Here is a 21,322-nt window from a genome sequence, read left to right on the forward strand (position 1 = left end):
TTGCCCCCTTGAAATTGCATGGACTGTTCCTGTTTAAACCCTGTACCACAGGTGACAGTGAAATCAAACCCAGGGCTTTGAGCTGCCTCCCACGTGAACATGGAGGAAAGGAGAACAGCATTTGATGTCCAGCCACATAGATGAGAGGTTGACAAATACAACTGAATCCTGTCTCTGGTTAACGTGAGAAGCTCTTGAATGTGTTTGTTCTCAATCTTGCATGAATTTTGCACAGGGAAAGGAAGGAGGTGTCAACTTAAACACTGATGATCTCCAAACTTTCTATTGAAGCTAAATTTGGCAGTGTTGTCGGCTTATAGCTTTCTGCTTAGAATCTGGACTTTAAGGCAATCTCAGCCATGCCCTTTTTTAGCACAGGGAAACACTCATTTATCTCAGTATCTGTCTGCAGAAATACTTTCAGGGAGCAGAAAAGTTTGACCATGGCTCTGTAAAGCAAAGGGCTCTGTGTTCTGCTGCCTTTTTGTTCAGGCTTCCTGCTGTTCCTGTAGCACAGGATTTCTGACGACTCCATTAGATTCAGGTTTGTTTGTGGCATGAAAACAAGAAGCTTATGTTTCGATTTGGCTATTTCCAGGCTGGTTTTTACTGATTCTTTTACAGGTGCCCACAGCTGGGCTGCAGAACGTTCTGATCTGGTTCTATTACCACAGATATTTATTCAGAAGCTTTACATTTGTTTCTTTTAGACAGGAATTTCAGCAGGTTGAAATGGCTGTCAGTTCAGTTCAGGTTGAGGTATGTACATAATGAGTTTGCTCTGAAGTTGCACTTGTTCTGACTCTATTTATGTGCCCCAATGTAATACAAATAAACTGCCGAAATACCCTGTACTAACATCTCCCAAAAGCAATGAATTCTTAATCCTCAGTGTGAAATGTTGATACTCATCAGCTAAACAGCACAGAGCTGCCCCACCTGCGGTGTGTTTGCTCCGTCCCTTGCACCATCCGATATCCAAGGAAAGATGAAGTGGGATTTCTCTTCAAGCAATGGAATGAATCTGTTGTGAGGCCCAACCTGGAACGTTGCAGCTTGTTTTCATCCGATGGTTTCGGCTTGCCCTCGGCTGCATGGGCATCGCTCCGGGTGACCTGTGGGCAACACCTGAATCCCTTTTGTTCCGTTTTTATCCTCTCTCTGTTGCTGTACCTGGTTCTGGTCCATGTTCAGTGCCAAACTGAGTGTTTTCTATTAAAAGGATATTTGTTACCCGCTTCCTTGGCAGCTTGGCCTGGCTCGGGAGGAGGGAGACGGGGACCGGGCCGTTGGGATGTGCCGGGCGCTGTCCGTTGCAGGGGCACTGCGCCCTCCAACCAGCAGGAGGCGCTGCAGGTGCGAGGCGGCAGGAAGTAGGGGGGCCCTTCCCGCCGTGCCTCTCCTCGTCCCGGGCGCTGGGGCGCGGAATGGCCGCTGCCGAGTAGCGGAGGGAGCGCACCGCCACCGCCGCCATGGGCCGGGAGTCCAGGTGAGGCAGCGGGGGCACGGCGGGCACGGACAGCAGCGAGGGGAGCGGGTCCGGCGGTGCGGCAGCGCGGTGCGGGTGGCTGTGTAAGGAACAAAGGGCGGCGAGCACGCCGAGGGCCGCTGGGGCAGGCCCCGGGGCTGGGCCGGGCCCGGCCCGGCGCGGAACTCGCTGTGAGGGCGCGGTGGAGGCTCGGGGCCGGGCCTCAGAGCGCCGGGAGCAGCCGGGCGGAGGAGCCCGCGGGTCGCGGACCTGCCCGGGGGCGTTGGGCCCGAAGAGCCGGCGCTCCCGGGCACGAACCCGGCTGACCCCGCTTGGCCTTTGCCGGCTCGCTTTGAGTCAATAGCCGTGGCGTCGTTACCCGGGTTGGGTTTTCATACCCGGATTAGACGGTTTTGCTCGTTCTCCCGAAGTTTATGCAGGGCCGCGCACCTCCTGTCCTCTCGCAGCGGCTATGAACACCTGAGGAGGTGCAGCCCGCACAGCGGTGATGTGACCGCCTACTCGGGTGTCTCAGGTCGGGCCCGATTTGGAGCTGCTCACACCTACCAGGCTTTAAACCAGCTCCGTAAGTTACACGTGCTGCTGGGACACGTCTCTGTTTCCTGGTTTAACCAAACCATCAGGTTTTAACACCAAAGCGGTGCCTCAGTAGGCCCTACGTGTGGTTGTTTCCGCAGGGTAACAGCTTCCGAGAGCCACAGCTGAGATTTATACAGAGAGAGGCAGAGGAGGTGAAATTTTAACGACCAGATTGGGTTCAGATCAGTGATTCTGCTCCTATAGATGGCTCTGAATCAGTTTCAGACTGGCTGGGGCAGGCGTTGTTGCAGCAGGGCATGGTTAGAGACTCAGGCTGCAAAATCTCCTGGGAGCTGAGCACCAAACTGCTCCCACTGAAGAAGGAGCCCTCTCTCATCACAGGACAGCTTCTCTTGTGATAGTGACAATGTCTTTTGTTTGGGCTAAAACGAATGTAAGAAATGGGTTTAAATGTGTATTCATTTTCTATTCTAGTGCTTACAAAGAGTTCTAAAAGCGAAGGCATTGAGTGAGTGGTGGGTGGAGATGGATGGGGTGGGCTGCATGTGCTGCAGCTGATGGTGGGCAGTGACTGGGGCTTTTGAACCCTGAAATCATCTCAGCTTTATTGCGTACCCTAGGGGAAAAGGTAGTACTTTTGGTTGTCTAAAACTCAAATATTGGAAAGGGGGAGGCATGGGGAGCAGATCCTAGGGCATTGTGTGGCTTAGATGCCAAGGAAATCAGCGGTACCTTACACTGACAAATGTTCTTTGCGTTCAGTTATGCTGTGGATTGGCAGGGTATGGATATCATGCACTACCATACTGATGCCAAGTGTATGTGGCACCTAAATATATCAAGGTGCTGAAATAAGCTTTATTTTTAGTGCCAGTATGGTTGTAACACAACTCTGTGTGGCAGGGACAGAAGGAAAAGAAGGAGATGAGGGCTTGAGGTCTTGTCTTCTCTCTTCTTGCTTCCCAGGCTTGTTGGAAGAAAGGGTCTGCGGGCCCTGGGCTATAGGAGGGTGAGCAAGGGCATTATTCTGGCTTGGTGACTGAAAACCAGGAACTGGAGGAAGAGGAGATGGTCACCATCGAGGTCCCTCTGTGACTTCCAAGAGTTTCCTATGGGGTTCTTAGCCCTTCTCTTTCCCACAGTGTGGTTGGGATAAGAGTGTTAAATGAGGGGAGAAAAAGATTCCCATCTCCTTCACACACCGCTTGGGCCTTGCTGACTTCTTCAGACTTCTGTTGTGATGTTGCTGTGTCACATACGCTCAGGGGTTTATGCTTCTTGAATTGCAGCTGGGCAGCATTTCTGTTGAGCAGAGGTGCAATGTGCGTAGCTAACCTGGATAAAAATGCTATACTGTACAAAAAGCGACAAAGAACAGTTGTGTTTGCTTGTGACGTTTTGAGATGGCTTCAAAGAGTCTTTGTCTTTTGCTCTGTGTAAGGGAAAGTAGTGGATTTCTGGAAAGGCAATTGTTCTTCATGTCCTAGTGTTCTCATGTGCTTACAGTAGTACTCTAAATCAAAGCAAAAACATGACCAACACCTCTAATTCCATCATCATTAGGAGTAGACATATATGTACTGATTAATATACATAAATATTAATCTGTTTGGCAAGATGATTACAAATGCTTAGAGATTCAGGAAGCCCAAGTAAGATAAGTAATCATTTTTGGCCTGTCCACTTATATGTGACCAATACCCTTTAACTGCAGACTGCTCTCACTGTAACTGTTCCTTTCTCCGTGTATCCATGGTCAGGCACTATCGGAAGCGTTCCGCGTCACGGGGACGCTCTGGCAGCCGCTCCAGGAGCCGTTCTCCATCTGACAAGAGGAAACGTGAAGACAGACGTTCCAGAAGTCGGGATCGAGACCGGAGACGTGAGAGGTCCCGCAGCAGGGACAAGAGGAGGTCTCGATCGCGGGACAGGAAGCGCCAAAGGTATGGCTTCCCAATCCCAACCAAATGGGATAGGAATGCTTGTCACCTGAACACTGATGTCCTTCCACTGTGATTAGTGTGCTGTTGTCCAAGATAGGTTTTACTATGTTTAATGATTTTGGCAATTAAATGGTTTCTTGATGCTGGAGTTTGTAAGTTCTGAGCGGTCTTGATGATTGTTGGATTCCATTCACAAACTGTTCCTCAACAGCAGCTAAAATTACACTGTGATCACAGGCTAAATAAATGCAATTATGTTCAATGGCAGACGTTCAAGAAGCAGAGAAAGGGAACGGAGCCGAGAGAGGAGAAGATCCCGGAGCCGAGAGAGGAGGCGCTCTAGAAGCAGGAGCAGAGGCAGACGGTCTCGATCCTCCAGTCCAAGCAAGAACAGGAAAACAGAAAACAGGTATTTATGTCCTCCGGTATTATTGTGACAAGCCGTCATAGAACTGTTGGTAGCATGGAGGGAATCATCAGACACAGCTTTGGTTTGTAGAACAAGGAGAATATTATGTGACTGTACTGTTATGAGCTGTTCCCACTGCTTAACATGTCTGATGCAGCTGGTTGGGAGAACCAGTGTGAATTGGGTTCCAGTAGGTTCTGCGTTTCTGGTAGTTAAAAGGAATATTTCCATGACAGGAAAGCAGTGTGCTTTTTAATGTATTTAAAAGCATGAACCAGTACAGGGTGTTCGGAGTTCTGTTTCTATCCAGCACATGTGTATCTTCCCCCTGAGAAAAGCTCTGATGTTCTCAGAACTCTTTTATCTTCCCTTTCAGGTCAAGATCTAAAGAAAAGACAGACGGTGTGGATGTTTCCAAAGAAAAGAAAAAAGACAAAGATGACAAAGAAGATGAGAAGGATAAAGATGGAGCCCCAAATACCGTGGCTACTGAGGTAGAAACTTCTAATACTTACAAATTTAAAATATAAGAATTTAAACTAGGAATTAAGTTAGCCATAGATTAGTGCATTAATGAAAGAAAACCTGTTCTTAGAGCTGGACAAAATCCCCACTGAATGAGAGAGCATTCTCTTCAGTAATGCACACTCCTGTCATGGGGTATGCTTCTGCCTCTTGGCATGAAAAACCTTCTTCTCAATTCAAGATTTCAAACCTCTTAGACCTCATAGACCACAAACCCCAGACAAGCCTGATCTCTCATTTGTCACAGATGAGGTGACAGCAGAGGAGCTGAACATTCTGTTGTCTGGACGCAAGCAGGAATCAAAGAACAGGGGGAGAGGGAAGCTCACTAGATTCCATGATACAAAAAGTTGTGCCTAGATGAAGAATGCCCAAACCAGCAGTTCTAGCTGACTCTTCTAAACCAGAAGGTTGTTACTAGTGCTCCTTTGTTAGAAGCTGCTGCATAGTCAGTGAGGGCTCCCCATGCATAAACCAGTCCCAGAGGACCTTTGGAAGTAGAGGGTAACAGGCTAATTCTTTAGCCTTTCATCAGTCAGTGGCTACAGTGAGTTGAAAATGACTGGTCTGAGTCACAGTGCTTTTTCCTAGTAAATTCTTTTTCCTGGTAAATAACTGAAAGTTTAATTTTTTATTATGTTACAAATGAGACACAAGCTACTCTCATGAAAATAAAACAGTTGACAGCATTTCTTACTTGAAAACGTTATAGTTGATGTTAGTACTTCTCATTGACTTCTGTTGTGATAAGTTGGTGGACTAGTTGGTGGGTGTCAAGTCCACACTCACATAATGGTTATATTTGTTTGAAGAAGCATAGACCAAAGCCAGTGGCCATTAATTTTCACTCTTTGATTGGGTTTTACCATAGAACTTTGATCAGAACAAACTAGAAGAAGAAATGAGAAAACGAAAAGAGAGAGTGGAGAAGTGGCGGGAAGAGCAACGCAAGAAGGCGATGGAAAACATAGGAGAGCTGAAGAAGGAAATTGAAGAGATGAAACAGGGGAAAAAATGGAGTTTGGAAGATGATGATGGTATTTATATTACAGTTAAAATACTATTGTTGCTAGAATTACATTGTCTGTAAAGTATTTCATTACTTTTCAGAACTGTAAAATAACAAAGCCTAAACGTGGTCATGGCTTCAAATGGTTTAAGATACAATTGAGATTAACAAACTGGAGAGATTTATGTGAGGCAAAATGGTACAGTGATAAAACTGGACTGTAGTTTTAGTGTAGACTAATAGCTTAACACATGTGAGCACTCTCCTCTTACGCTGTCTGTTTTATTCCCATCTTTCTTGTTCATATTAGATGACGAGGAGGAAACTGCAGAAGGAGAAAAAGAAGGCAACGAGGTTGAAGATGAAGAGTTAGATCCTTTAGATGCTTATATGGAAGAAGTAAAAGAAGAGGTGAAGAAGTTCAACATGAGAAGCGTGAAAGGTGGAGGTGGGAGTGAAAAGGTAAAACCTCTTATTAAGCTTTGTGTTTTAATACCACAATGGCTTTGGAAGAAAAGGGGGGAAATGCAAAAAAGCAAGAAGTCATTTAGATGCACTTAATGCCTTTTTGCCTTAGCTTTAATTTCTTGGTGTTTTTATCAAGCTCTTTGTATCAGGGATTATTCTGATGAAATTTCCCTGAACAAAGTGAATTAAAAAATCCCAAACCACCATAATGAATTCAGCAGTACAGATGCTCTGTATGTTTTATGCAGTGTGGGTTTTGCTGTATATGATAGCACAGTAATTCTTACTGTCTTTATAGAAATCCGGACCAACTGTTACCAAAGTAGTAACTGTGGTGACAACCAAAAAGGCAGCGGCAGAGTCAGAAAAGAAGAAAGGGGAGCTCATGGAGAATGACCAAGATGCAATGGAGGTAATGGAAGTGTCTTGTACTTCTACTATGAAAGGCAATGTGCTGCTTTTAAGAGACATGAGAATGGGGATAGTCCTGGGATTTATCCATTTCTTAGGAGAGAAATATTTAGTTATTTAATTTGCAGAACCACAGTCACAGGATTTTTGATCTTGCAGTTTCTTGTTACTTGTACTGTTGTTACAGTTTAGGAAACAGTAGGAAGGAATTTGATTGTTTCTAGGACTACAAAATGTGGTGTCAAATCATGTGTTCAAGTAGGCAGCAGCACACTTAAGCCAAATATTTATAAGCATTTTCTGTTACACTGGCTGTAAGTAACAAATGTGTTTTAGTAGGAAGAGGTGGTGCAAGTAAGTAGATGTATGCTGCCCTCTCTGGAGGTGGGTTCAGTGAGTTGGCTGCTAGTTAGTATTCATGAAGTCATGAAGGTGATACAGTAAGCGGTGAAAGTTGAGGTTTGGGAGGAACACGAAAGAAATGGGTGACAGAACAGTTGGGATTCACACTGAGAGTGGGATTTTAGCACCTGGTTTTATATGGTAAGGAGTAACTTGCTGCTGAGTGAAGTTCCTCCACAAATGGAAAGCCAATGCCTATTGGAATACCATTCATACTAATTATCACACAAATTATAACCTGTGCAGTATTCCTCAGAAGAGGAGGAAGTTGATCTCCAGACTGCCCTGACTGGCTATCAGACCAAGCAGAGGAAGCTGCTAGAACCAGTGGATCATGGAAAGATTGAATATGAACCTTTCAGGAAAAACTTCTATGTTGAAGTACCAGAGCTAGCTAAAATGACTCAAGAAGGTAAGGACAGAAACAATCAGAATGCCTTGGGTCCTGTTAAAGAAAAGAATGACAGGTTTTGATGTGCAAAGAAACAGCAAATTCTTTTGGACTATAAAAAAGAGCGTTTGGAGCAACTTTGTCTAGAAAAACACTGAGTCAGATCACTATTATGGATAACTTCATATAGTCATGTGTGAGGCTTTGACTGTAAAATCTGCATCTGATTTTTTCACCCACCTCCTGTATGTATGCATAACAAGCTAAAAGCTGTTTTTGTGGTGGTGATAAAATCAGTTCTTCAAGAGTATCTTGATCAAGGTAGTAGAGAAATGTCAAGTTTGGCTCTGTTGTAATGCAAACTCTGTTTCAGAGGTGAATGTGTACAGGCTGGAGTTGGAGGGGATTACAGTCAAGGGAAAAGGCTGCCCGAAACCAATAAAAACCTGGGTGCAGTGTGGTATTTCCATGAAGATTCTCACTGCCCTCAAAAAGTAAGCAAGCACTTTATGAACTGTATCATGCTTTGCTCACTGTGTTCTGTTGTATGTTTATGAGAAAAACCTTTTTCTTTGTCACAGTGAAACACATCCATGTCTGTAGATGTTACATTTATAGTCATCAGAGTGCTTATTGGTCTATATTGGACTGTTGTAATGAAACTGCCGTTTGTATCATGCTTTTGCTGCTCATTTTAAGCTGTATTTTTGAATGGCATTGCTATGTGTATCAGTAAATATGAATATACAGATTTTTTAGCATGACTTCACAATTCACATCTATCAAATCCTACTTTGCTCTTTAAAGTATCTTTTGTTTTTCCTTTCTTCAAGGCATGGCTATGAAAAGCCCACTCCCATTCAGACCCAGGCTATCCCTGCAATTATGAACGGCCGTGATTTGATTGGCATTGCTAAAACAGGAAGTGGAAAAACTATTGCATTTCTGTTGCCCATGTTCAGACACATTATGGATCAGAGAGCGTTAGAAGAAGGAGAAGGTCCCATAGGTACACAGTTCTTACTTTCATCATTACTATTTAAGTAACTGAAAAGTCAAGCATATTCTTTAGAAGGGTCTTCAGTTCTTCTCTTGGCTAAAGGAAGGAATATTTACTTACTACTGTCTATTAATGACTGGCTTTTTAAAATGTAATTAATGATGACCATGATGTTGTTTGTGATCACTGGGCTGTCTAATGCTGTTTCAAGAGCACTCGTGTGTCCCTGTATCTGGGAGATCTTACTCCTTTGATTTTGAAACTTAGACCAGATTTCCACCCCCTCATATTGTCTGAATTTGTATGTCTAGTTTAAAATGTAATTTCAAGAAAAACATAAGTAAATTCCTGTAAACATCATTACAAAAGATTAACTTCTATTGTATAAAGAACACCTCTTGTATTACAATGGCTGATGGAAATGCTGTGCATTTCAGCTGTCATCATGACACCTACTCGTGAGTTGGCTTTGCAGATCACCAAGGAGTGCAAGAAATTCTCCAAGACACTTGGGCTTCGAGTTGTCTGTGTTTATGGAGGGACAGGAATCAGTGAACAGGTATGTAAAAAACACACATAACTCCTGAACCTTAATGTTACGCTTGCAGTGAATTTACTTTCTCTGTCTCATAAATCCAGTACATTTGCAGCCTTCATTATAGATTTTCTCTGTATGAATGGTAGTAAGACACGAGCTTAAGCGTTTGCACATAACATAGCCTTAAACATACTGATCTTGAAAATTCTAAGAAGTGTTAGTTGTCCTTCAGCTTTGGTTGCTAGAGGCTACAATTCACAATAGCAGAACACTTGTATAGCAGTGTATGTTGTTAGCCTGGAAAAGGGAAGGCTCCTGGGAGATCTTAGAGCAGCTCCATTGCCTAAAGGGGCTACAAAAATCCTGGAGAGGGGCTTTGGACAAGGGCCTGTAGGGACAGGACAAGACTTTAACCTGCCAGAGGGGAGACTGAGATGAGCTCTTAGGCAGAAGCTCTTCCCTGTGAGGGTGCTGAGGTGCTGGCACAGGTTGCCCAGAGAAGCTGTGGCTGCCCCATCCCTGGCAGTGTTCGAGGCCAAGTTGGACACAGGGGCTTGGAGTAAGCTGCTCTAGTGGAAGGGGTCCTTGCCCATTGCAGGGAGCTAGAACTGGATGAGCTTTAAGGTTCCTTCCAACCCAAACCAGTCTGGGATTCTACGACACATGTTTTTAAAAAATCATAAAGCAAAACCCCACTCTAACAGTTTGTTCACTTTGTTTTAAAATCAGATTGCTGAGCTCAAAAGAGGTGCTGAAATAATTGTTTGCACACCTGGGCGTATGATTGACATGTTAGCAGCTAACAATGGTGAGTAGAAAACCTTTTCCTACGGAGAGTTTTGTATATTTGTTGTGTAATTCTAACAAATTCAAAGATCATGTATTTTGATAAATGGTCTTACGGAATTTTCTTATATCTCTTCAGGCTGCACTATCTTGCTATTGAGAATATATAGCAGTAGTAATAGGTTAAATCAAATACTGGTTTGACTTTTTTGGGGAGGACAGGAAATAAATACATTCTTGAGTTTCTGAGAATGTTTATCACTGTTAAACTTAAGATGTGCTGGTCCAAATTCTTTACCTTCAAGTCATGTAGATAAAGGTTATGTAAGAGTTGCTTATTTTGTCTGCCCATTGATCCTTTATTGTCATTAGCGTAGCTCAGCAGTTACCCGCTTGCACATAAGAGCCTCTGACTCTGCCCTTATCTGTTGGGTTTTAAAACCAAAGAAGCCCTCCCTAAATAACTGTTCAAAAGTAAAAGAATTGACCTTATATCAAATATTCAGATTGATTCAACTGAGCCACTGCAGCTTTAAGAGGTTTTGTCCTAGTGTAACCATTGCATGCTTATTAGATAAAGTTTTATTATTAAATTATTCCACATCAAAACCTCTACTAAACTGTTGACATTATTTAACTTCTGTGGAAAAAGTACCTTCAAGACATATAGAACTGGGCTTCCAAGACTTAAATCGTCAAAGGTAGGTACATTAATGCTGTTCCCAAGTAATTTTACAAAGTTATTATTTGGGGATGAAAGTGTTAAGATGTTAACTAGATATGTAGATATAAAGAAATACCTATTTTGTTCCTAAAGTCTGAATTCCTTATCTTAAAAAAATGCAGCGCTAAATCTCTACCAAGTAATTTGAGGATTCAGCTCCAATTTGCTGAAGCTGAAAGGACCAAATTCTGCTTTAGTTTGATAGGCACAAGTCTGCGTGGTAGTTGCAGGAAGTGTGAGCAATCTGTTCCATTCTGAGAGCATTTGACAGTGGCGCTCCACAGCTGTTTGGAGCTGAATGTGTTCACATGTTTATATCATTTGAGAATATGATTCTTAAATCCTTCAGTTAAATCCTTCTCGTGAAAGGGAATCTCTTGGCCATTTGTTTGGGAAGGGTGCTAATTATCCTGTCCATCAGAATCTCTAAATGTTCACAGATACACAACTTAGTTTGTCTCCAGCTGTCCCAGAGTTTGGGGTGGTCCTTAAACTTAGTAGTGTTACTGGGTAGGTTTCAATCTTTATATATTCACTTTGAAAAGACTGCTTACTCTGTTTTATGCCTATTACTAGCAGTTAACTTAGTATGATTATCCTCAACTAGTGATTTCTAGCTCCAAAGAAGCATTACAGATGATATGTATGAGAGGAGTTTGTCTGAGGCTGCAGCAGTTAGCACTGGGCTTTGCCTTCCACACATGCGCTGTAATCTCTAATATGTTTTTTTCCAGGTGTCGCTGTCAGATAATGGCTGATGTGGCTCCTTGCTTCATCTCAGTCTTAGTTTTATGATGTGTTTTGGCGAGGGCACTTTTCTGAATTTTACAGGTTCTTCTGGCCCTATGATGGTATGCAAGAGAAGAGTTTGACAAACTAAAAGGGCCTTGTGCATACTTACACGTTTCCCACAATGTATTCCTGATTAAAATGAGAACACGAAAATTCACATTTAGTGAATTTTTTTATAACAATAAATTAATGTCTTTGTTAGAAGATAGTGAGACTATAAAATATTTTAAAAGTTATTCCTGAGGGGAAACTTGATGTCCATTTGATTTTGTTTCCCATGTGTTTTTTCCTCTCCTTTCACAGGTCGGGTGACAAATCTCCGTCGAGTCACATATGTTGTACTTGATGAAGCAGACAGAATGTTTGACATGGGCTTTGAGCCTCAGGTAAGTAAGGATATGAGTGATGCTGCCGTAAGATGTTCTTTGCCACTTACAGGATTTTGCAGTGCTGTGTTATTATTACACTGTCAGTGAGTGTTCAAGGAGATGTACTGCATACGGGCAACAGTTTGAACTGACTTTATTTTCTCTATTCTCCCTAATGCTTTGTTTTCAATAATTTCTTATGTAAACTTGCTATTTTTTTACACACTTGTTTTGGATACTTTTGGCCATCTTGTAGTCCAATGTAATCCCTTGATGCAAGTGTCATATTAGTAGTTGTAGCCTGCTTATACAGCCTGATGTCTCCTGGCAAAGTCGTGCAGGACACAGGAACAAAATGCTGGAAGCATTAGTGACAGATTACTTGCTGGCAGCTTTGGCCATCCAGGACTCTTTCAGTTGCCATCAGGTTATATTGTCCTCCAGAACTAGAGAAATTCCTGTATTTCATCTCTTGAGCTGTAGTGTTTCTGCTGCATGTCTTAAGCTTTCTGCTGGGCTGTTGTCAGGTTGCTTATTGCCATTTCATATTCTTTCTCATCCAGCAAGTTTTCCCTGTCTTCCAGTGCCAGCATCTACATCCCAAGAGGAAATCTGTGAAGAAAAGTTTTGTAGTCTGTGTAGTGCAGATAGCCCCTGACTTCAAAAGATGACAGCTTTATCTGTGTATGAAGTTCAATTACAGCACTAACAGGGAATCTCCTCTTAAACCAGGTTATGCGCATTGTAGACAACGTCAGGCCTGACCGTCAGACTGTCATGTTCTCTGCTACTTTTCCCAGAGCTATGGAGGCACTAGCTCGGAGAATCCTCAGTAAACCCATAGAAGTGCAGGTTGGAGGCAGAAGTGTTGTCTGTTCTGACGTGGAGCAGCACGTTGTGAGTATCGCACATCTGCCTCACTTACCTTCTTATTTGCTCGCACAAAATTACTCCTGGCAATATTGAATATAGGCCAATGTAGCCACAAAGCTTTTCGTTTCAGAAGTTTAGACCTTATTAAATGTGAACTCAGAATAAACTAGCACCCCAGTCTGCAAATGCACAGTGATCACTTTGGTTTTAACTTTGTTTTATCCCACTGAGCTGAACAGCACTTTTGCTCCTGGCTGTAGAAACAGCCTGAAAAGGTCATTTCCTGTTCCTGATTACTTTTATACACCCTGAATGTGTTTAATGACTGAACATACAAGTTATACTCTTCCTACTTTGGTATGTCTTTTTCTAGATTGTCATAGAAGAGGAGAACAAGTTTTTGAAGTTACTGGAGCTCCTGGGACACTATCAAGAGAAAGGATCTGTGATCATATTTGTAGATAAACAAGAACATGCTGATGGATTGTTGAAAGATTTAATGAGAGCCTCTTACCCTTGCTTGTCTCTTCATGGAGGTAACCTTAAGGGTTTATATTAGCAACTCAAAACAAGAAGACTGATATTTGGTAGTTACAAAGAGAAGCTACTTAGTTCCTGTATAGTACCAGTTGTTATTTCTTCCTAAGCAGGTTTTGCTTTAGAAGTGGGAAAGAGATGTCTCTTGACTTGGAATGTGCAACAGAGTTGTTACTGAGTGTTAACACCTCAGGGAATATTACTGCTTGCTATTGTAAAGTAGTGAATGCCATTGGGGGGGATATTACATGATATTTTTACTTGAGATTGCACAATAATAGCAGCTGTTGTTTCGCTTTTCTGCCATCAAGTAGTAACAGAACGGAAGTAGTTTAGTAGCAAGAAGAGGAAATCTCTTTAGAACACTGTCCATCCCAGAACATTTTAAAACTGTCGATATATAATGCTCTTAAAAATGCAGTAGTGAATAAGTACAAAACCACTCTTCATTTAGTGGAAGAAGGAAAAATACTCCTGTTCTTCTGAGACTTCTGTTGCCTTTAGAGAACAGGCAAAGCCTCCAGATGAGGTCTCAACTGAATATAAGAACTTAAATAGAAAATAATATTAAAAAAGCATTTGAAGATCCTGGTGTGGTAAACAGCTTTTGATAGCAGGAAAAATGAAAGTTCTGTTATTCTGGGTAATAGACTAAGATTTATCATTCTGGCTAATATATTTTGCCTGTGAAAGTGTGAATGTACTGTGAATTTTGCTTTGCTTTTGATTGAAGTTGGTGTTTGGATCTTTGGTACAAAGCAGCGCTTGATAATGAACTGTGTGTCTGGTTTCTGGCAGGCATTGATCAGTATGACAGGGACAGCATCATTAATGATTTCAAGAATGGAACCTGCAAACTTCTGGTGGCCACATCTGTAGCAGCAAGGGGTTTGGATGTGAAACAGCTGATGCTGGTGGTCAATTACAGCTGTCCCAACCATTATGAAGATTATGTGCACCGAGCAGGAAGAACTGGACGAGCTGGCAATAAAGTATGTATCATCACTTGCCTGGTTTGGTTTTACTGAACATTTTTCCTTACTGATTGCTTGATCAAGCTGTTCCTAAGGGATAGCTACAGAGGGAGTAGTTTATGTTACTGGTGGGAAGAGGGTTTTCCTTTAGAGTGCATATAAGGGTTTTGAGTGATCATGCGTAAGGTATATTCTGAATTTCAGTACTACAAAAGTTGGAACGTATTTGTTCTTCTGATGTCTTGAATGTTCTTTTAAATCCTATCTGTTGCCTGAGAGTTTGGGTGGTTTTCACTGTTGGAAATGTGCCCTACTAAATTTGTAAGATTTTATTTTCCAAACTTTTAACCTTGACAAGATTGAAAGGAAAAACTTCCGTTTCTATCCTCTGTGGTTGATTACCTCTGGGTCAGCTTTCTGGGGAATCACATTATTCATTCTGTGTTCCTGATAAAAGAGTTCAAGCAGGAATATCACATCTGCTTTTATTGACCAGAACAACAGCATCTGTGCAGGGTGCTTCCATAAATTTAGAGATAAAGTGCCTTTAGAGGCTTTTCTTTATTATCTTTTATATTCACTTTGACTAGGGGTATGCATACACATTCATTACTGAGGATCAGGCACGGTATGCTGGTGATATCATTAAGGCTTTGGAATTGTCCGGGAATCCAATTCCTACTGATTTGGAGAAGCTCTGGGCTGACTTCAAAGACCAGCAGAAAGCCGTAAGTAATTCTTTCTTCTGTAGTGGGCTTTGGGCTGAGTTTAATGTGTGTGAACGTGGGTGTAGTTGTGCAGTGTGTATACGTAAGTCATCTCACTGGCATCACTGAGCCCACATGTGTATGCTTAGGTAGGTGTGGAAATGGTTTTGGGATTGGGATCTTGAACGTCATTTACAGGACTGTTCTTGAGAAGTTAAATACTGTCATCTGGTATGTGATAGGGAAACAGTGTGTATGGGGTGCTTTGGCTTTTATCAAAGTCCACGTAAAAGATAATGAAGTTCTTTTCACAGAATTTGTATTGTTATTTCTAGAGCTCTCGCCATCAGAGGATCTTACTCATGCTGAGAAGAGTGACTTCAGAGTTTTTCCAATAGAAAAACTGGAGGGTTCTTTTTGACTGCACTTGAAAAGCATTTAAATGTGTACTTCCAGAAAATCCCAGTAGTGTATTGTTTCTGTCAGCTGAACGAACACTGCTCTTTTATTACACTTCATTGTAAAATACCACTGTTAAATTTGAAGAGCTTTCTGAATTTTCTGGGATTTGCTTTTTTAAATAAATAATTTAAAGTAAAATTTAGAATAAGTATTTATACATTTCTGTAGTTATTTTGTGACTCTCAATTGGGATTTTAAACTTCCAAGTACAAAAGTGCTGTTTTTGCTTTCAGGAAGGAAAGCTGATTAAAAAAAGCAGTGGATTCTCTGGGAAAGGTTTTAAGTTTGATGAAACTGAACAGGCTTTGGCTAACGAAAGGAAGAAGCTACAAAAAGCAGCTCTTGGCTTGCAAGACTCAGATGATGAAGATACAGCTGTGGATGTAAGCACCTGAAAACAAGATTTACGTTGCTTAAAGATTTACAGTGTACTTGTTTGCCTCCCAGTAGGTTACATGACACTTTGCAGAACACATGGATTTTTGTTACTCTGTGTCCTTTGCTACTGACTTAGTTAGTTAAATTCCATTAGTAGGTCTGGATGTACTCTTTGGTATAAGGTGTAAATAGCTTTGAAGATCAAGATCTCTGAAGATCTACAAAGTCTCTTTCTGACTTACTTGTACTTTATACTTAATATGTGTGCTTATGTAAATGTCACATACATTTTTTATTATAAGAATCTTGTATAAATGAAATAAGAATGAAATGAGAACGATTGCTGTCAATTACAGTAATTTTCTTTTTACTTGCAGTGTTTTAAAGAAATTAATTGTAGCCTTTTCTATGTCTTAATCCTTATATTAGACTCCTGGTTTATGACCTTGGGAGTAAACACTGTGTTCAAGCCTTTTCCTGATTAGTAGATCGTTTGTTCCTTTTGCTGAGTTGTGATTCTGAACCAGCTTCTACCATTTATTATGAGATTAATTTCTTTAAAAGCATATAAACTAAATGCATCTTTGTGATTTCTTCAGGCTGGTGAGATTACCTAATGGTAAATGCAGTGATATAACAACTGTTACTTTCTTTAGATCGATGAACAAATTGAAAGCATGTTCAATTCAAAGAAGAGAGTAAAGGACATGGCAGCCCCAGGAACGTCAGCTCCTACACCATCCGCTGGGAATGCAGAGAAGTTGGAAATTGCTAAAAGACTGGCTTTGAGAATCAATGCCCAGAAGAATCTTGGAGCAGAGGCACAAGTATTGGTCCCCTTCCACTTCAAGGTCAGGCTCTTTACAGAGCATTTCCTATTACTGTTGTTGTTATTGTTGTTGTCACCGCTGTTCAGTTCTTTGTCCTGTGGCTGCCATTTCATTTAGTGCTTCTGCACACCGCTAACAGTACTACATTATTTAGCTCATCTATGCTGCGCTTACTCCAGTTACAAGTTGCAGGACTTGTAATTGAGCTAATATGATAATAACATTTAATACAGAACTGGAAATACTGTGTCTGCCCTGGAAAAGGGTTAGTTCATTACTAATAAGATTACGCAATTGGGTTATAAAGGACTTCTTTAAGCTATCTCGTTCCCAACATGGACCTGTTTTTTTACAGGATGTGATGCAGCAGGCTACAAACGCTATCCTGAGAGGAGGCACAATTCAAGCTCCTACTGTATCTGCCAAGACCATTGCAGAGCAACTGGCTGAAAAAATCAATGCTAAGCTCAATTACGTGCCCATAGAGAAGCAGGAGGAGGAGAAACAGGATGGAGGACAAAACGAATCCTTTAAGAGATACGAAGAAGAATTAGAGATCAATGACTTCCCACAGGTAAGTAACCACTTTGCTATAATCAAGTGTAAGGGACAATTATTTAACAAAGGCTATCCTCATAGCTTAGACTATGATTATGCCAATACAATATCTTGTCTCTATTTCCTATTATGCCTAATTGAAATTACTGCACTATCTGTTGTCACTTCCTAGCACAATGCTTTGGACATATTCCAGAGAATATCACAAAAAAAACCAAGTGTTTCTTATCGTACAGAAATCTTTCCAATGACTTCTCTTACATCTAAATCTTTGTCACTATTTAGCTTCTTATTTCAAAGGCCATACTACTGCTGATGCTGCTCTTTGCTTTTGTAATGACCTGTGTATTTTTGCCAGTCAGAGTATTGCTGCCTTGATCTACCTCATTTGTTATTTTGACCATTTGTATTCCACATTATCAAGCACAAATTCATCACTGAGAATCATCACTTTCCCTGGGAAACCTCTAAAGGGAGAGGGACTCATCTTGTACTGCATACATGTGTTAACACTGAACACAGTGCAGATCCAAGATGATAAAGTAAGATAAAATCGGTGCCTAAAGCAAAAAGTCAGCTGACTGTGTAAGCTGGTTTTTATAGAAGTACTACGCAACCATTCAGTACCATCACGTGTAAGTTACACATAGGGCAGCCTCTTGATGATGGGCGAGTCATTTTATAAGGTACCTCTTAGAGAGAGAATATGTAACTGGCAGTGTTTATTCCTTAGGCTGTATTTATGGAGATTTGAAGCTTTACTTATTTTTGTCTTTAACTGGTGAACTGGGTAGGAATAAATGGCATTTATTTTGATAAAGGGAAGTACTTGCCGCCGTTAAGAGTATATGTTTGCCCTTGAAGTCTAATCCTGTACAAAAAGTGCTAAATAAAATACTCGAGTGCTGTTTCAGAAAATCACAAGAAAAAAAATACAAGTTTTAAACTTCCAGTGTAGCCAAGTGGAAGGTCCTTAGAGTTCCTGCTTCAATAGTACTACGCATCCCTTTTCTTTTCTCCTCCTTCTATAATTTTATCTTGCTGACACAAGATGAAGGTCTTTCTACCTATACCTGCATGAAAACAAGTGGATGAAATTTCAGTGTGTGTTTTTGCAATAGAGTGCTGTGACTGATTGCTACAGCACAGTGCTCCTCTTTGTCTGTAATGTCAACTGTGTGATGCCTTTCTCCATGTTGATCCTCCCATATCCTTTACCTTGCAGACTGCCAGGTGGAAAGTTACCTCCAAAGAAGCGCTACAGAGAATCAGTGAATATTCTGAAGCTGCTATTACAATCAGAGGAACTTACTTCCCTCCGGGCAAAGAACCCAAGGAAGGAGAGCGAAAGATTTATTTGGCTATAGAGAGTATGTATTCTTTTTATAAATATTGTCATTAAAGATAGGAGTTTAGTTTTGTGATTGGACATGGAGTCACTCTAGTCATAATGTCTGTGGTTGCTCATTTAAGAGACCCAATGTAGTTACTTTGCAGTTACTGAAGAAACACTTGCTTATCTTAATATGCTTTGTCAAATAATCTGTGGGGATGACAGAGATGCTTCTCCTCAGAATAAGCACAAAGATAATCTGTGCCATTGTGAAGTAAGGAAGAAAATAGAATTGTGTGGGTTTTGGCTGTTAAAGGTATAAAGAATTACATCAGTGCCAACAAAAATCTTGCAAATCTTACAGTGGTTGAGTAGAGTAGAAACCTCTTGTCCAAGATATTTTTGAATAGTGTAATTTATGATTGTCTGGTTTCAGTATCTTCCTTAGAACACAGCCTAGCTGTGGCAGTCTGTTCAGTACTAGAGTGTTCTTCAGCAAATAGTTGAGGATACTCAGCAAGCTTTACGATGTTTCTGAAAATAGCCAGCAGTGGGTATTCTGTAGGCTTCACACACAGAAAATGCTTAAGGTATGTTTTTGTCTTCAGGTGCCAACGAACTGGCTGTACAGAAAGCAAAGGCAGAAATCACGCGACTTATAAAAGAGGAGCTCATCAGATTGGTGAGTGAAATACCCAGAATGCAGAGGGAAAGTGCCTTAATTTATGCTTTATGAGATCCATTTCCACAAATGGTGGCACTCAGGCTTACATTTTTATTAATATCAGGGACCTATCGATCTCAAAGACTGTTTTGCTGAACAGCTTAGAAAATACGTTACTGTGCTTAGTCAGGCAAACACACAGCTGTTATCCAGCCAGCAGATGGAGATAACACATTAACAGAGCTTTTTGAGTGAAAACCCCTCAAAGAGTTAAGTCCCAATACATTTCCTTATTTCAGCACCATCAGGCAGAGGAAAGGAGAGGACTACTCCCCTGATTTTAATACTTTATATGCATTGAAGGATTTGTTTTGCCTTAGCTTTACAGCATACCCAACTAATAATGGCTGTGTTCAACATCCTCCTTTTTTCAAATGAGATATGTCTTAAGAAATCACATTCTTGGCTTTCTCTAGAATAACATTCAATGCTACTACACAACACAGTGCCTTTGGCTTTTTCACTTCAAGTAGCTATTGAGATCAGCAGTCAGTTCCACTGGTCCTGCTGAGCCATTACTGAGTTTTGTTTCTTTTGCAAAATCATAAACCTCCCCATAAAAGTATTTTCCAAAGCTAAGGAACTGCTTATGCACATATAATACGGATTTATTAGTGGGGGGTTCATTGCAATTCCTTTCTCTGTTTTCACTTTTAACTGTGATTTTGCTCTCCTTTATTTGCAGCAAAATTCGTACCAACCAACCAACAAAGGAAGATACAAAGTTCTATGAGCATTTGGAGTTACCTGTGTGCCAGTGGCTGGTGCGTGACACTTGTGGCTTCTGTTGTTTTTGCTGTTTACACTGCTTATTGTAAATTAAGGACTTTTTTATTTTGTCTTGCGGACGTTTTTTAACAGAAAATGGATATTTGCTGAACCATCTGAATTCTCTCCACTAAAGTTATCAGTCTTAATGCAGAGCAGTCTGGGCGGAGCATGATTTAATTTAAAGGTGCAGTTTATATACTTTTCATCATAAAGAATATAAAATAAACCAGATTTTGATTTTTCTGACAGACTGTACTGTTCAGTGAAACAGTGTTGGGATTCATGTTGGAAATTGTACCTGCTTCATATTGTGGGGATGGGTCACATCACATACACTGGGAATATAACATACCACCAGAATAAAGGCAGGATTTTCTCCTGATCCATAGCATCTCTCTGGCTGCTTCACACACATTTGCTCCCTGTACAAACGTCCCCCAAGGTCAGAGAGTCTTGCAGTGATCAGAGAAGTGAATTTTACCCAGAAATACTTGAGGTCTAGTTTTAAGATCTTCTTATCCTTGAAACGTCCCATTTTGTCTTTATCATCCAGGTAACAGAATATACACCTCTGTGGGGTTTTTGTAAAGTGGAATGTTTTGTAGTATGAAAAGACTTCTCCTGTTTTTTTCTAAACATCAGAATTACAGGATTTGATTTTTTTCCCTCATTCTCTGACATAGGAATGAAAGCCTGCTTGGTTTAAAAATAATTTGTCAGGAAAAAAAGGAGGAACCTCTTTTGTAATGATATATGACTTTGTCACTTTTTTATAGTGTTCTTATGTAGACATTCAATGTGATTTTCCCCCCAGGGTTGTCATCTTTATTACTGTTAGGACATGGCTCTAAGTAAAAATTAATAATGATGTTTATGAGTGAATTCCACAAATATTGACTATCACTGCAGTCAGGGACAGGCAGGACCTTTCTTCTTGAGGTCTCATCCCCATAACCATTAGAATTCATGATGGACACTTACTACTCTTAAGCAATTAACTTTCCTGTCTACTTACCTGCAGCCTAAATGGTCACAATTTGAATTGTATCATTGTAGCAGCTGAAAGACTTTCAAGATGATGACTTTCAAAAGGGCTTTTATAGAAAGCTTTTCTTACCTGACACGTTGAGAAGGGATGTGTCATTTTAAACCAGCTGTGTATATACTGCTTTAACCTTGGTGAAGACAAATCATACAGTCTGCATCATGTATAAATTCACAACTTCTCTTTCGAAGCTTCAGGTAATTTAAATGACTCTTTCTGTTTGCATACAACTGTCTGTTACTTGAACGTCAGTGTCTCTTATCTGCAACATAGGAAAGGAATGATTATATCAGCTTAACAGGATGCATTTAGGATAAGAACACCCATAATGTAGC

General features: G+C 41.0%; 1 protein-coding gene across 1 annotated transcript; it reads left to right on the forward strand.

Annotated features, from left to right (window-relative positions):
• Positions 1-1,378: 1,378 nt before the first annotated feature.
• DDX46 (DEAD-box helicase 46) lies at positions 1,379-20,186 on the forward strand. Its single transcript, XM_057409418.1, has 23 exons — positions 1,379-1,489; positions 3,790-3,972; positions 4,241-4,381; positions 4,758-4,875; positions 5,778-5,943; positions 6,226-6,377; positions 6,682-6,795; positions 7,443-7,608; positions 7,961-8,081; positions 8,421-8,596; positions 9,025-9,146; positions 9,855-9,933; positions 11,731-11,813; positions 12,528-12,692; positions 13,042-13,204; positions 14,004-14,197; positions 14,770-14,907; positions 15,582-15,731; positions 16,383-16,577; positions 16,912-17,130; positions 18,340-18,484; positions 19,056-19,129; positions 19,857-20,186. The coding sequence occupies exons 1-23, from the start codon at positions 1,473-1,475 to the stop codon at positions 19,902-19,904; spliced, it is 3,129 nt and encodes a 1,042-aa protein (XP_057265401.1). The 5' UTR covers positions 1,379-1,472; the 3' UTR covers positions 19,905-20,186.
• The last annotated feature ends 1,136 nt before the right edge of the window (positions 20,187-21,322 follow it).

This window comes from Pezoporus wallicus, unplaced genomic scaffold (assembly GCF_028554395.1).
Source record: "Pezoporus wallicus isolate ANWC-B61680 ecotype Strahan unplaced genomic scaffold, APGP_CSIRO_Pwel_v1 contig_8166, whole genome shotgun sequence".
NCBI lineage: Eukaryota > Metazoa > Chordata > Aves > Psittaciformes > Psittacidae > Pezoporus > Pezoporus wallicus.